This window comes from Ptiloglossa arizonensis, chromosome 3 (assembly GCF_051014685.1).
Source record: "Ptiloglossa arizonensis isolate GNS036 chromosome 3, iyPtiAriz1_principal, whole genome shotgun sequence".
Taxonomy (NCBI): Eukaryota; Metazoa; Arthropoda; class Insecta; order Hymenoptera; family Colletidae; genus Ptiloglossa; species Ptiloglossa arizonensis.
In genome coordinates, this window is record NC_135050.1 from 24,684,563 (window position 1) to 24,701,158 (window position 16,596).

At 36.1% G+C, this 16,596-nt stretch overlaps 1 protein-coding gene across 5 annotated transcripts in view; it reads left to right on the top strand.

Annotated features, from left to right (window-relative positions):
- The window catches only part of LOC143144593 (uncharacterized), a 259,819-nt gene that overhangs the window by 187,603 nt on the left and 55,620 nt on the right, over positions 1–16,596 (top strand). For all 5 annotated transcript variants that reach the window (XM_076307173.1, XM_076307170.1, XM_076307169.1 and 2 more), the window contains exon 17: positions 15,403–15,584. In XM_076307173.1, the coding sequence (XP_076163288.1) occupies positions 15,403–15,584 (182 nt within the window). The remainder of the gene's footprint in view (positions 1–15,402; positions 15,585–16,596) is intronic.

Sequence of the window (16,596 nt, forward strand, 5' to 3'; positions counted from 1 at the left end):
ACAGAAATTTATAGACTATTGATAATAAAGTACAATATTTTAATTGAGAATAAAATTGTAAAATCAAAAAGACAAACTCAAAAAAATTAATTTACAATCCATAACGTACCTATTACGAATATTCAGATCGGCGCAATAAATATTCGAATACTCGAGTATTCGAATTGTATCCGTCAAATATTCGAGTCGTCGATGTGTTCGAATAGTCGCGATAGAAAAATTCGATTAATCCAGACCCGCTTTAAATGAGACTGCCTCGAGAACGATGGATAATTTTTCCACGCTGTTTAACTGGTTTTATCAAATGCAACTCCCGGACGGTAGCGAGTCGAGGCGATCGTAAACGAGACCAAAACGATGCAAAATGAAAATTTGCATGACGCTAGCGCTTTGAATAACGTGCATCGTGCCGCTTCTGTATTTACTAGTGACGAGTCCAAGCATCGAAACCTGATTGAACACGATCGACTATCGCACTGCGAAAAACAAGAGCAATGATCATAAGTACAATGGATTAGAATATTTTCCAACCATACGAATATTAAGAAAAACACCATTACTCTTAAGTAGGATTGAAATTGTCGAATTGTTCTACATTCGAACACTCGAATTCGATATTCGTTCCGAATTTGCATATGTATGTACGGTGCCAGAAGAACCGCATAAACTCACGGTTAATTTTACCGCCTGTTTAATTCTGGCATGCTCCGATTCCATTGTACACAGACCTTGAATTTTCGTACGAGAAGATAATGAGAATAATTCGTAAACTCGTTCTTCGGAAATATTTCAATTTCTATCAATTAATTTCTTTCAATTCTATCAATTAATCGAATCTCGAAGTTTCGATCTTACCTTTACTTACGCTTCATTTTTACGAAGATACGAAGAGAATAATTTTTTAAGAATACTTAAACTTCGATATCGGTTAACGAGAATTTGAGCAGTTCGTATAATTTTCTTATCTCGGTTTCGAAGTAAATTACTCCGAAGCGACGAGATTATCGAGAACAATGAAAACGAAAAGATCGTAAGAGATTCGCTTCTAAACGTTACAGGATGTTGAAGTGGAAAGACACTTAGGTGAGAAAACGCCAACCGAAATGACCATCTTCCGGCTCGTATCTGAAACTGGAAAATATGAAAGCAAAGAAACTTCTCCAGAGAATCGATGAGCAGTAAAGTGGGTCGAGTGATTTCTTTCTAGTTCAGAGTCATCAGCGCGCCAAGCTTTGTTAATAATGACGTAATTGCCAATGTCTCGCGCGGGAAGGAGAGAATTAATAAAATTTATAATCTTCTACTTTGAATGTATCGATTTCTTCTGAAATACTACACGCGTGTACTTTTATGTAATTTTACTTATCGTAAAAGTAACTCCTAAAATTAAGAACAAATACTTGTAATTAAATTCTACAATCATACACCATTTAATCGTTACAAGATCCTGTTTTTTGGTAACTCGAGCATAACATTATCAAACATTATCCTTCCTTGTATACTATTTCTAACGAAAGTTTCGAGAATCTTATTTTGGTCGTTAGCAAATACCCATAATATTAATCTAGACGAACTTTCGATATATATGTTAATTTGCAAGCGTCCTCTTCAACGTTTATTACGCGATAACATCGATACGCACCTATTGCAACGTGTTTCGCTTCGTTAGACATTTTTCTTTGTATTTTCACTCGCTGGTTCCCAATCGATACAAAGATATCGTCGATCGATCATTTTTATATGTATCGACCGACGACACGAATTTATCTCACAAAGCCGTACAATTACCTGGAAAATTTCATCGGTCATTAGTGTTTCTCAATTACCCGGTAATCGAGTATAATGTACGTAGTTAACGTCCCCGTTAAAGTTTTCATTTTTCGTTGCGCGAAACGAGATCTCCACCGATGAATGAGAAATTGAGTAGAAACCGAGCGGGGAAGTCCTAGATCAAATAGAAATTCTCGACTCAAACGCTTAAGCGTTTGATTAACGAGCTTTTGCGTTCTCGTGTTAACGTTGACCCGTTTCGACGCTCGGCTTTCATCGTAATGCCCGTAAATCGAGATTCGTGGACCTGGACGTTCACCTAAACTCGCTCAACGCGTTAACTGTCATGTGAATTTTCCACGTTTAACGAGAACCACGATATTTGTTCGTATTGCAGCGTGAGGAGTAAAAATATTCGTTAATGCATCGGTGATTGTTATCTTCTAGTATCGCTAACACTAGAGTTATCTAGTGAACGTATTTATTTATTTATTGATTTATTGTTTTATTTATTGTTTTATTTATTGATTTATTATTTTATTTACTTGTTTTATTTATTGATTTATTTACTGATATTTATTTTTATTTCTGGGCAATAAACCCATTGATTTACAATGAGATAAGAAAAGATTGTTTAACTGATAATGAAATTTAGCGAAAGATACATTGAAAATTATCACCATTACTATTGGTATCATGTCGCATACGTATCTTGAAAGTTAAATTTTGAAAGGGTAGATTAATTTACGAGTAGAAGCTGTCTGTTTTGTTAATTGTCCATTAATATTGTTAGGGAAGATACCGTTAATAATCGAGTAATTTTAAAAAATCGTTTCAAACAAGTCAAATTGATCCCTTTGGTAGTTCTAGTGCTAAGAATTGTAACTTTTAAACATTTACAAGTATTGAGCTTTGTTTCTTGTAAACGTCTCAAAGTGACGCAAATTCTTTCAAGTTTTCTGACATAAAATATTCCACATTTTACAATAAATTATTGAATTCCTTATGGAAAAGTTACAATGTTGAGGTTTTCGACAATTCGTCGCGTGAAAAGTAAAAACACTCGTTAAATCATCGGTATAACAATTATTTTCTACCATCGCTAAGAATAGTAACATTATTTAAAAATTTACCAGTATTAATCTTCGTTTCTTCCAAACCCTTTAAAGAAAACCTAAATTCGGTATATTCCTTACACGTTCTGTTGCGACGCAACATTTTCTCGACACCCCATTTTTCCATATATTTTGTAAATTAATCGAGAAATTATTGAGTAGATAAAAAAAAACAATTAAACACTGCCAAGAAACCAAGAATTAAAGTAACGTGTTGTAAGCATCGAAGGTGTCGATTGTGTCGTTAACCCCCGTATATAGAATGCAACAAAATTCGAAAATCGGGTACCAGACGCACGTACCTTTAAACGTGTGTCGATGATTCCAATTAACGCGTACATACCGACGCGAATTATGCAAATCGAGGCACGCGCGTCCCCACGGAACGAAACGAAAGTATTTGGGATAGATTGGAAGCGTTGGCGCTGGTTGAAGGCAACGGAATAAATTACACGTCGATACGCGTTACGTGTTGTCGTTCACCGTGAATTGAGACGCGCGAGCGTTACACGAATTTCGAAATGCTCCACAGTGGGCGTTAATTAATCATTAGGACCGCCCCCGCCCCCCGCCCCTCGAGAGTACGTACACCACTCGCGTACGGAACGCGATACCCCGTTTCTCGTTGCTTGTTTCCTAACGTGATAAATGTTAGACACGCCGGGGAGAAAGTAGTAATAATATATTGGTGCGAACGATCGTGATTCCGTCGATGAGAAGACTGCGATAAATTAAGTTACCGTTTCCGTTAATGGGCGGCACGGTGTATCGTGGCACGGATCACCGTGAAAACGAGTCCACTACGCGCTACGTGCACGCTCGTAACACATTTTTCGCCCAGTTTTCGCCCAGTTTTTGCTCAGTTTTTGCTCAGTTTTTGCTCAGTTTTTGCTCAGTTTTTGCTCAGTTTTTTCTCAGTTTTTGCCCAGTTTTTGCTCAGTCTTTGCTCAGTTTTTGCCCAGTTTTTGCTCACTTTTTGCTCAGTTTTTTCTCAGTTTTTGCTCGGGTTTTGCTCAGGTTTTGCTCAGTCTTTGCTCAGTCTTTGCTCAGTTTTTTCTCAGTTTTTTCTCAGTTTTTTCTCAGTTTTTTCTCAGTTTTTTTTCAGTTTTTTCTCAGGTTTTGCTCAGGTTTTGCTCAGTCTTTGCTCAGTCTTTGCTCAGTCTTTGCTCAGTCTTTGCTCAGTCTTTGCTCAGTCTTTGCTCAGTCTTTGCTCAGTCTTTGCTCAGTCTTTGCTCAGTCTTTGCTCAGTCTTTGCTCAGTTTTCGCGCACACCTCTACATGAAACACATCGGCGAGGATACGATTTTATTTAGGTGTTTCTTGCCCTCCGAGATACTCTCCTATACCAACGAGAGAGGAGAACGCTCGGTTATTCCGAGTGGTTCGATGGTTAACGCGGTTCGACGAACCTTGAACTTGACTTTCCAGCTGTTCGAACATTTCGAGACAGTTTTATTCCCGTTAGTCTCCGTCTTTGTATCGCTTCGGGGAATTTTTGATCTTCTGAACGTAGAAAGTGGTTTTTCTTCTTTTTTTTTCGGTGCTGTGTTTTTTGTAAGGGGAGCTTATTTGTAGGTGGGGGCATTGGGAATCGAAGAAGGGGGGTAGATGGGAAATTTTTAACGTGGAGAGTTTAGAATCGTTTGGTTTTATGTTAGTACATTTATCGTTGGAGTATCAATATTTGTAGGAGTATATTTTTAGGAGTATATTTTTCCTGTTTTAGATATATACAATTTGTCTGATTTAAATAGTCGACATGTTTCTAAATTTTAATCTTAGAGTATTTTGCAAACGTGTTTCTTGTTGGAACATTCTGAAATAGCTTTATTCTCGAATTTTTCATTTTCTGAATGTTGAAAGTCTTTTTCTTTGAGTGGGGTGTTTTTTTCTAAGGGAAAGTTATTTGTAGATGAGAGTTTTAGGAATCGAAGAACGGGAGTTTAATAGTAAATTTTTACCCTAGAAAATTAAGAATTCTTTGTTTTTATAGTATTATATTTATCGTTCGATTATCAACATTTATTGGGATATATTTTTCTTGTACCGATCACGAACAAAATAATATTTGATTCCTTACGAAACAAGCAATTTTCTTCTTCGACTTTTCTCTTATCTTCGACGGAAACTAAAATATTCTCTAAACGTATAAATATGCAGTTGCGTATTTATTACCTTGAACAACTGTGTTAAACGTTTATTAAATTTGTACGAAATTTTTCCTTGGAATAATCTTTCCATCGTTCGCAATCGTATCTCGTGTTACTCCAATGAATCATTTTTTGACAAGAGTACAAAAATAAAACAATCACCTATTATCAGGTACTCGTTGTAAATCGAAAAGAAAAATTTGCACAATATCGAGGGACTTAACAACACGTGTGGAGTATATCTCCATTTACTCGTTCGAATAATTATGCAATCCGTAATTTGCAAGATCGTATCTCAAATAATTCATGGTCAAGGTCACGGGTTGAGTGTCTCCGTCTACTCGTCTAAATAATTTTACAATCCACAATTCGCGAGATAATGTCTCGAATAAATTAATGGTGAAGGTCACGGATTGAATACCTCCATCTACCTGTAATTTTACAACGCACAATTTACTAGACCGTGTTTCAAATAATTAATGATCAAGGTCACGGGTAGAGCACCTCCATCTACTCGTTCAAATAATTCCTTAATCCACAATTTGCGAGATAATGTCTCAAATAATTAATAGTCAAAGTTACGGGTCGTGTATCTCCGTCTGCTCCTATAAAAAATTTTACAATACACAATTTACGAAATTGAGTAAATTAATGATCAAGGTCATGGGTGGAGCAATTTCATCTACTCGTTGAAATAATTCCTTAATCCACAATTTGCGAGATAATATCTCAAATAATTAACAGTCAAAGTTACGGGTCGTGTACGAGTCCATCTGCTCCTCTAAACAATTTTACAATACACAATTTACGAAATTGTGTCTCGAGTAAATTAACAATCAAGGTCACGGGCGGAGCAATTTCATCTACTCGTAGAAATAATTCCGCAACCCATAATTTGCGCGATAATGTCTCGAATGAATCGATGGTAAAGGTCACGGATCGGGTACCACCGTCCACTTGTAATTTTACAATGAACAATATACGAGATTGTGTTTCAAGTAATTAACTGTCAAGGTCAAGGTCACGAGTACCACCATACACGCTCGTTCGAATGATTCTGTGTCCCACAGCTCGCGAGATCGTCTCTCAAGTGATTGTCGGTCAAGGTCATTCTTTCGTCACTGGATCATAGTCGTCTCGAAATTACGCTCGTGTTTCCACTCGACCGACTATCATCGAACTATTGTGTTGTTCGAAAAGTAATTTAATTTTTATTTTCTTTTTTTTTGTGAAAACACGATTCTTTCAAAATGTACGAACGTTTTATTAAATTACGTATTCTCCAATTTGGAAAATGACATTTCGAACGATCTAATAAAATTTCGAAACACGTCGAGCATTTAAGTCGAACGAATGGTAGATATTTAAAACGAGAGACAAAAGGGGACAAAAGCTCGCAGGAAGAGCAGCAACCAGCAGCCACTGGCTACTAATTTCTGCTCTACTGAGCGGAATCATTCGAGCGTGATAACGCGGAACGTGCATTACGTGTAATGCACGATACGTCTTGGCCGCGGCGGTACGCAATTATTCCGCACATTCTCCATCATTTCCTGTAGGTCAGTGTGAAATTCATTGCTTTCCGTCGACGTTGTTTTCCAACGGGGGTCCTTCCTTTTGTGCTCATGCAAAACGTGTTCCTGTCTTTCGAAACATCCGTTAATGATCACGATCGTAATAATCCGCACGGAGACGCATGATCCCGATGATCGTGATTAGCGAGAATCTTTACCGGAACTTTTTCAAGTTCAGGTGATTTTCGCGACGAGTGTAGTATAATTGAAATAAAAAAAAAAGAAATGTAAAATAATGACTCGTGGGACGGTTGATTCGTATAAGTAATTGTTTTTATTAATAATAGGTTGCTCGACAAGTTTCGTCGTTCGATAAGAAATTGAATTAGTTATATATAATAGATTGCTGAATAAGTTTTGTTGTTTGATAAGAAATGGAACTATTGGGTTCGTTGTTTTATTTTTTTAATGGTGAGACTACCGTTTGATGAATTTTCGTGTGTGAAGTTTCATGTAGATCTGTCGACTCGTTCGTATATTTATGATTGTTGAAAGTCAAAGTGTCATAGTAGTTTTTTACGATGGAAGAAACGACAAAATTTATTGAAGAACCTAGTGGATATCGAATATTATAATCGAGAAATTAAAGTTACCGAAAATTTGTGGCGAAATTGTAAATAAAAATTGAACCAGTGGATTTTCCAATAGAAAGTAATTTAAATATTAATTTTCGTTGGGAGTGGAGTAAAAATTACCCGGTTGAAATGTTTATTTTTACTGCAAATATCCTCCACAGTGGATATGAAATATTATAATCGAGAAATTAAAGTTACCGAAAATTTGTGGCGAAACTGTAAATAAAAATTGAACCAGTGAATTTTCCAATAGAAAGTAATTGAAATATTAATTTTCGTTGGGAGTGGAGTAAAAATTACTCGGCGAAATGTTTATTTTTACCGCAATTTCTCTATTTGTAGAGAAGAATCTATTTATAAAAAAATAACGTAAGACGAAGAGAAATGTAAAATTGAACTCGAAAGGTGTATTATTACGCTTGTGAAATGAACGAGCTCTCGGGGAGATAGGTTCTCTCACGATGTTCAATGTTACTTTTAACTACTTTCCTTTATTTTCGACTAATCAGGAGTTACAACTCGTCTCAATTGCATAATGCACCCTGTGCACGCGACGATCCAATAAGAAGAATTAGTGCTTACACGATGCATTATCCCCACCACTCAACGGTCTGTGCTCGACCAATCGTGTAATCGATTGTTAGGTTCGTTGCTACGCGACCATCCCTTCCACTTATCAATTGGACGAGGTTCGTGCAAGTATCGAGGTTCTACGTTATCGTTAATTAGAGTTCGTCTAATTAATAGATGGATCGATCGACGAGTCGTCAATTTAATTAATTCTAACGATATAAAAACCAACATCCCTCATCGTATCGGTAGACATTACACTCTGTAAGTATCTTTACGTAAAAATTTCATTGAAATCGATATATTAAAAATTTACCTCCGAGTAAATTAATTTTCGAAGCATTATGACATTTTGTACCTCTTCGAGTTCCATCGATCCCTGAAATTTACAATTTTCTACGTACCCTGTGTTCGAATCGAGACGAAACAATTTACCATCCGAGAAATAAAATATCCCCGAATTGAGAACATCTATTTCTATTCGTTTCGTTGTTCAGAATCTCCATTCGAACGTTTTCTTTGTTTCCATCGTAGGATAGAACACGGCCCCTTTTTGTGGCCCCTCCCGTTGAATACGAGATTTCACTCGATGACTATAGTTCGCCGCGCAACACTTTTTACGATTCATCCGCGATAAAGTGAAAGTCGGTTTTTCCGAGAAAACCGTGAAAAAGTCGATGCGCCGTTTCTTTCACCAACCTAGAAATTATTTTCACTTTTCCGTAAAGTGGAAGTAGATGAATACAAATGGGACGTGTGGGTAACGTTGTTGAGGAGGGAACGTTGATGTACAGTATATATACGATTTTGTTTTACGTGTAGCTCGTTCGATTAGTGTGGCAACTCGCGTGATCTAGAAGAGAACGCATCACGAAACTTCAATGTCGGATCGAAGAGCACGAAAGGCCTTCGAGTTATTTTCGTTTGCTATCGTCATGTATCTTAACGAATGTATTAGAGAGGAGTGTTGGATCTTTGCCGATGAACGCTCTTCTCTATGATTTCGTTACCTGAGTTCGTTTACGTAATGATAACCAACTGACGGATCGTTTTGTAATTCGTTGAAAAGATTTCAATTCTTCGAAGAAGAAACCTAACTGGATAACACGTTTGCTGCCGTGTACGATAACTCGTAGCGATTGCTTAAAATACGCTGCTCGTTGCTGAGTGAAACGTCAGACTATGGAGATCGCATCGAATATCGGAAACGAGAAGCAACGTGTACGGTAACGTGCTCAATGGTGGTTATAAATAATCGTGTAAAAACGTGGATCCTTCCTCTGGTTTTTCGTATCAGGCGAGTGTATACAGGGCGTGTCTAAACAACAGGTGAAATGTGAACTGGATAATGAAACTGAGGAAAGTAACGAGTGTACACTGGGTGTGTCAGAAGTATAATTAATCTAACCTAATTTTTGTGAATCGTTGCACGTGCTGTACAATAAGCGTTCAAAGTGGATTAAAACGGCGATCGATCGTTTCGAAAATGCTACCAAACGTGTAAACACTACTGCATTTCAAGGTCATCTATAACAAGGTGCCACAATCGATTGAGGTTAGTTTGCATAGAGAAACATACTTTATTTTCTCGTGAAGTGTTTACTTCATGTGTACAGTTCTATAAACTTTGTACAGTGGAAATATAATTTAAAAAGAGAATATGGAAAACTTGACTTGAAAACGAAAAAGTCGAGTATCTTGAAAACGACTAGTTTGTTTAGAGAAGAAAAACATAAGTATCTTGAAAACGAGTAGTCTGTTTAAAGAAGAAAAATATAAGTATCTTGAAAACGAGTAGTCTGTTTAGAGAAGAAAACACAAGTATCTTGATAACGACTACTTTGTTTAGAGAAGAAAAACATAAGTATTTTGAAAACGACTAGTCTGTTTAGAGAAGAAAACACAAGTATCTTGATAACGACTACTTTGTTTAGAGAAGAACAACACGAGTATCTTGAAAACGACTAGTCTACAGAATAAAAAGACAAGTATCTTGAAAACGACTAGTCTACAGAAGAAAAAGACAAGTATCTTGAAAACGACTAGTCTACAGAAGAAAAAGACAAGTATCTCGAAAACGACTAGTCTACAGAAGAAAAAGACGAATATCTCGAAAACGACTAGTCTGTGCACCGATGTTTAATTTACTTTCTATGCTCGTTTCTCCAAGTTCCTTCTGGACACATTCTACACAGGTTTCTACGATTGACTCTAATTTCTCGATACACCAGATTTCACATTGTTATCGTTGTTAACTCCAGCTCGTTTCGCGACCGTAAGAATTCAATAATCACTGGTCATTATTAAGCGATCGGTAATTTATAATTGCATTCGGAGAACGGTTAATTCAACGCGATCCTTATCCAAGCACTCCTTTCCCCGTATCTATTCACTTTCTTTGAATTCTTGTTTCTGTTTACGGGGCAGTAATTACTCGGATGCGTTGGTCACGGTTACCATGTAGTACAGAAAGGAGAATTCGATCGGCTTTCACCGAATAATTTATCTCCCTCGCGCGAAGACGTCTTACGAATTGCACGTACCAGCGTTTAATTGAACGAAAGCAGGATTTCGAGATAATTTATCGACGGGTGCATCGACACTCTTTCGATACCTCGGAGTGATTTACACCAGGGACTGAGAAATTTTATGCAAGATACTATATTTTCATAGTATATTTTCACGTATATATTCATCATGCACCAGGAATTGAGAAATTTTATGCAAGATACTATATTTTCATAGTATATTTTCATAGTATATTTTCATAGTATATTTTCATAGTATATTTTCATAGTATATTTTCATAGTATATTTTCATAGTATATTTTCATAGTATATTTTCATAGTATATTTTCATAGTATATTTTCATAGTATATTTTCATAGTATATTTTCATAGTATATTTTCATAGTATATTTTCATAGTATATTTTCATAGTATATTTTCATAGTATATTTTCGCGTATATTTTCGCGTATATTTTCATCGTTCACCAGGGATTGAGAATTTTTGTGCAAGATACTATATTTTCAAACGTTTCTCCATTTCTCGCTCTTCGAATTCTAACGAAGAATACGTACAATAATCGTCGACAATTTTTCAATCAAAAAATCGCGAACAATATTTTAAATTCGATCCAGATACAACTTGCATCGTTTATGAAAGTTTATAAAATAAACAGCAAATTTCTAAGATTGTAGTTTCTCGACGATTTCAAATTTCTAAGACAAATATTCGAGTCGTTTTTGAACAATTCTCGAGACATGTTACGATTTTCTAATCGATAACAAAGTTCGTTAAAATGTTATTCAACTTTGTGCATAGATATTTCACCAATACTATCACAAACTATAGAATACTACTTTAACGAATGCACTGAAGGTAATAATATTCCAAACCGTGGTATTTCAACGATACGATAATTTTCCGTTGTAAAAGTCACGAGAGATTCGAAATTCGCGGGTTTTCAAGCAACGCTCTGATAACCGTAATTTCTTTTTGTCTCGTTGATAGAACATTTGATATCCTCGCGAACGGATTTCCGTGACGTTTATCTACACCGTTTCAAACGTGCAACCGTATTACAGAAAATAATCGAAACGCGTCGTTCTTGTCGATTTGATTTCTATTTCGGTAGAGACCAACGTTGAACATAACGAGGATAAAAAACGCACGAAAATAAACAGGACGCGTGTTGGAGACGGTGCGCGATCAAAGTTTTCCCATCGTTTAATTTTCCCGCGTAACGAGCTGCTAGGTTCGACGATACTAACTCACAATCGTTATCAAGGTGAAGAAAGTATATCGAAATCCAGATTATCGATATTAACGACCGTTTAACGGGGGAATCTTTCCAAGTGTTTGTGTATCTCGAATGAAAAGCATACCGGATGTTGTAGAGAGTGTAAAAATTGTAGTAACTGGTATCTCGGGGAAAGCATAAATACCGCGACACTTTTATTACACGGTCTGGAAAATTCTCACTCGTGAGAATTAATGAAGAACTCCCGGTAAACGATTATTCATTGAACTCGTTATCCGTTCATCGATGGTTTTCTTCTTGCCTGGTTTGTGAATACCGACTGGTTAAAAATTGTAAATATCGGAACAATTTATCCACCGGTTAGCTAATAACTTGGAAAGATACGCAAAGAACCTTGTCCTTTTTCAGTTATAGACGATCGAATTCATTTTTAACCGTAATCCATTAAATTCCAACGTGTGAACATTTACCGGGGGAAGTCTTCGAGTACGGTACACTTTAATCGAGGTTAATATACGACATTTACGGGCCAGAATGATGAAATTATTAGTCAGAATTGGATCTTCAAATTGCTATGTATAACAATTTACTGCGTTAAATTAAATTTCTTTAAATTTGTTCACCTGGAATTCGTTTTAATTTCTTCTAGTCTCTGTGGATAGAAAATATGAAAAATATATAGATTAAATTTTACTCGAGGTTTCTCGATTATTTTAATTCGATTTGTCGGAATGATATATTCGAATTTTTTACTATTGAATCGTTGGAATAAAATTCAAATCGGTAAACTGAATTCCACGAAACGGAGAATGAACTTTTCGTATCGGTGTCGAAAATCGGTAACGGTGTCGAGAGCTGTCCTTCGAATGGTCGCGACACGGGCGGATATACGCGCGTGTTTTTTAAGGGCAGCATAGTTCCAGAGAAGAAAGTTTCGAAGGAAAGTATGAAACAAGAAGCGGGTCATCGAAGCCGTGCGAAGCGCATATGTGCGTGCAGATATAAGCTGCTTGACCTTAAATGTCTGACCACTTATTCCCGCTGACATAATGACGATCGCGAGCGTGTCGTCCGAAGAGTACAGTGTCGCAAACGATGTGCAATAACAGTGATATCACGTACACGCGGGAAATAGGAAACTCGTAATTGCCTAGAACACTTCCGTTTGTTACTTTTTTTATTTATTTAACTTTTTCAGTTTCAGCTCTTTTATACTGAAACTTACGATCCAAAAATGAATCGAAAAGCTCATCAAGGGATACACATGTTATAAATTATTAATATAAATATTATTCTTAACCCAGTGAGGCAAACGATGTGCAATAACGGTGATATCACGTACACGCGGGAAATAGGAAACTCGTAATTGTCTAGAACACTTCCGTGCGTTACCTTTTTTTTTTATACTTAACTTTTTCAGTTTGTTTTTTATACCATTTCAAACTTATGATTTAAAAATAATCGAAAACCTGGCGAGAACCTTCGATTCTGAAATTATTTCTGTGTTCGCAGAGTCATTCTCTCATTTATCGAGGGGTACACTCGTTATATGTTATTATTAATATAAGTATTATTATTAACCCAGTGAGGCAAACAATGTGCAATAATGGTGATGTCACGTACACGCGGGAAATAGGAAACTCGTAATTGTCTAGAACACTTCCGTTTGTTACTTTTTTTATTTATTTAACTTTTTCAGTTTCAGTTTTTTTATACTGAAACTTACGATCCAAAAATGGATCAAAGACCTCGCAAGAACCTTCAATTTTTAAACTATTGTATTTTCGTGTTCGCAGAGTCATTCTCTCATTTATCGAGAGATACACTCGTTATATGTTATTATTAATCCAGTGAGGCAAACGATGTGCAATAATAGTGATATCACGTACACGCGGGAAATAGGAAACTCGTAATTGTCTAGAACGCTTCCATGCGTTACCTTTTTTTATACTTAACTTTTTCAGTTTGTTTTTTATACCATTTCAAACTTATGATTTAAAAATAATCGAAAACCTCGCGAGAACCTTCGATTCTGAAATTATTTCTGTGTTCGCAGAGTCATTCTCTCATTTATCGAGGGGTACACTCGTTATATGTTATTATTAATATAAGTATTATTATTAACCCAGTGAGGCAAACAATGTGCAATAATGGTGATGTCACGTACACGCGGGAAATAGGAAACTCGTAATTGTCTAGAACACTTCCGTTTGTTACTTTTTTTATTTATTTAACTTTTTCAGTTTCAGTTTTTTTATACTGAAACTTACGATCCAAAAATGGATCAAAGACCTCGCAAGAACCTTCAATTTTGAAACTATTATATTTCCGTGTTCGTAGAGTCATTCTCTCATTTATCGATAGATACACTCGTTATATGTTATTATTAATCCAGTGAGGCAAACGATGTGCAATAATAGTGATATCACGTACACGCTGGAAATAGGAAACTCGTAATTGTCTAGAACGCTTCCGTGCATTACCTTTTTTTTTTATACTTAACTTTTTCAGGTTGTTTTTTATACCATTTGAAACTTATGATTAAAAATAATCGAAAACCCCGCAAGAACCTTCGATTCTGAAATTATTTCCTACTTCTTTCGCAGAGTCATTCTCTCATTTATCGAGAGATACACTCGTTATATGTTATTATTAATATAAGTATTATTATTAACCCAGTGAGGCAAACGATGTGCAATAATAGTGATATCATATATAGTACACGCAGGAAATAGGAAACTCGTAATTGTCTAGAACGCTTCCATGCGTTACCTTGTTTTTATACTTAACTTTTTCAGTTTGTTTTTTATACCATTTAAAACTTACGATTTAAAAACGATCGAAAACCTCGCGAGAAACTTCGATTCGAAACTGTTTCCGTATTCGCAAAGTCATCCTCTCGTTTATCGAGGCATAAACTCGTGATAAATTATTATCAATATAAATATTATTGTTAACATAAATATGAGTGTTAATTTAGCGTTTAAACGACTCGAAGATTCAACACACCGGAACATTAAACGCGAAACTGCTGTTTGATTTTGCACTCGGAACCTCGATACTTGCAGAAGCCTCGAACCCCGCTTTCTTGCAATTATCGAGGTAATCGATCCACTAAGAACGAATATTATAGGTATTATAGATTTTATAGCTGTAATAAGAACAAGCAACGGTATATCGTAGATCTTGAAATATTTTATTATGTAAAATGATCAGTTGCAACCCTTCGTCCTGTCCATGCAACCAAGACCCGTACGCAAGTATCGAGGTTTCCCTGTATTTTCAATATTGCGAGATCACCAAATGGTTATTCACCTCGAGAAATTCATTCGATTGAAACCAATTCGATTTTTGCGTTACCCACGGTGCATTCTTCGTAAAAGAAACGAAACAATATAAACAAAGAAAATCCAGGCTCGATTCGACTAACGGTTTATCAGTTCGCTTTAATAATACCAGTATGTGCTCTAATCATACTTAAGTATCGCAATTTATTTCTCTTTTATCGCGGAGTGAATAGGTCGTCGATGTAAGAAAATTATATCTTCCCAAGAGCATCGAATTATTTATTTTCTCGTCGAGTGCGTATCTATTAAATTTCCGTTATGCCTCGCACCGGATAATTTCTGGTGCTTCAATTTTTTTTTTCTTTTTTTTTCTCGCAATTTTACATTCGTTCGAGAGAGAGACTCCAAAGCAATCTGTAACTTAAAACTACTCAACGCGTGTTCCACCATCGCGTACGATTCAATAAATTTGGCAATATTTGCAATTTAAGTTCGCGAATGAATTTTGTACGATTCGAGTCGTACACTCGAGTCAAGTGTCTCGTGGTTCGTTTCCTCGATCGTCACTGTTCACGTTGAACGTTTCTGTGTTTCAGGTACGATGGAGAAATGGGAGTCCCTAACAGCCCGAGTCGAGGAAACACAAATGGCCAACGTGCTTCATTGCGAGTTAACTGCGCTGCGCACGGAATTTAAAGCGGCACACGACAGACTCTTCTCGTACGAGATCGTTCTGGAGCAGCCCCACGTGTTGGACGAGCGGATTAACCGAATTACGGTAAGAATTTCATATTTCTATGGCTGCGTGTAGAATGTACAGAGTGCTACGACCTTTCGCTTAATTTTTAATCGCCCGTAGGGGTCGTTATTCCCATTACGAGCAAAGGATCATTAGCAATGAGTCATTAGCAATACTTTATTACCAAACATTGGAAGATTTGTAATGCGAACGAATTCGAGGTTTACTATTTCCATGTGTTTGTAACGTTTGTGTTTGTAATGTAGAAAATTGTTGCTTTGATAATTTGCAAGTTATATTTACTTACGGTGGGAAACTTCACTTCGAGAGATTTTATTTTAACGTCGTCGTTGCGTAGAAGTTTCAAACAATTGTTCGAGTAATATTGTGGAATTGTGTATACAAGTTTGAGGGTTTGGTTATTGTATATATATATTTTTAATGTTATGAGATTGTTAAAAGTAGTTTCGTTGAAATGAAGGTAGTTGGTGTTGAATAGAAAATTGAATAAAATTCTAAAGTAATTTTATTTTACGCGGACTTTGTCTCGGTAAGACTATTTGCATTTTGTTTCTCTTTTACACAGGTTTAGTTTTATTGTTACTCATTATGTAAGTTTTGTAAATTGATCGTGTAATTCGAAAAAGTTCAACCGTTTCTGTTTTTGAATCGCGTTACTTTTTTTCAATTTTTTTTTTTTTAGGTTCGTGTCTATTATACTCACAGTCGCGTCGATAACGTTTTCTCGGTCGGTAATGTACATAGTAAATTCTCTGTCGATAATATTTCTAACTGTACCGACCGTGGGTGTAAACGTTTCCTGATTCCGATCACCATAGATGGCGATAGTTATCTTATTCCGCATACCGGGGAATAAACGATACAAATACGAAATTTACAATCGAAAAATTTACTATTTTAAACGTAATGCACAAAACGGGGAAATGTATTGAATTACGGTCAAATATTTTTAAACACCAGGTTCTGAAGTTAAAATAAAATTCTTTGTCTCGCGATAATGTCTTCTCGATATTGTGATAAATTAATAGAA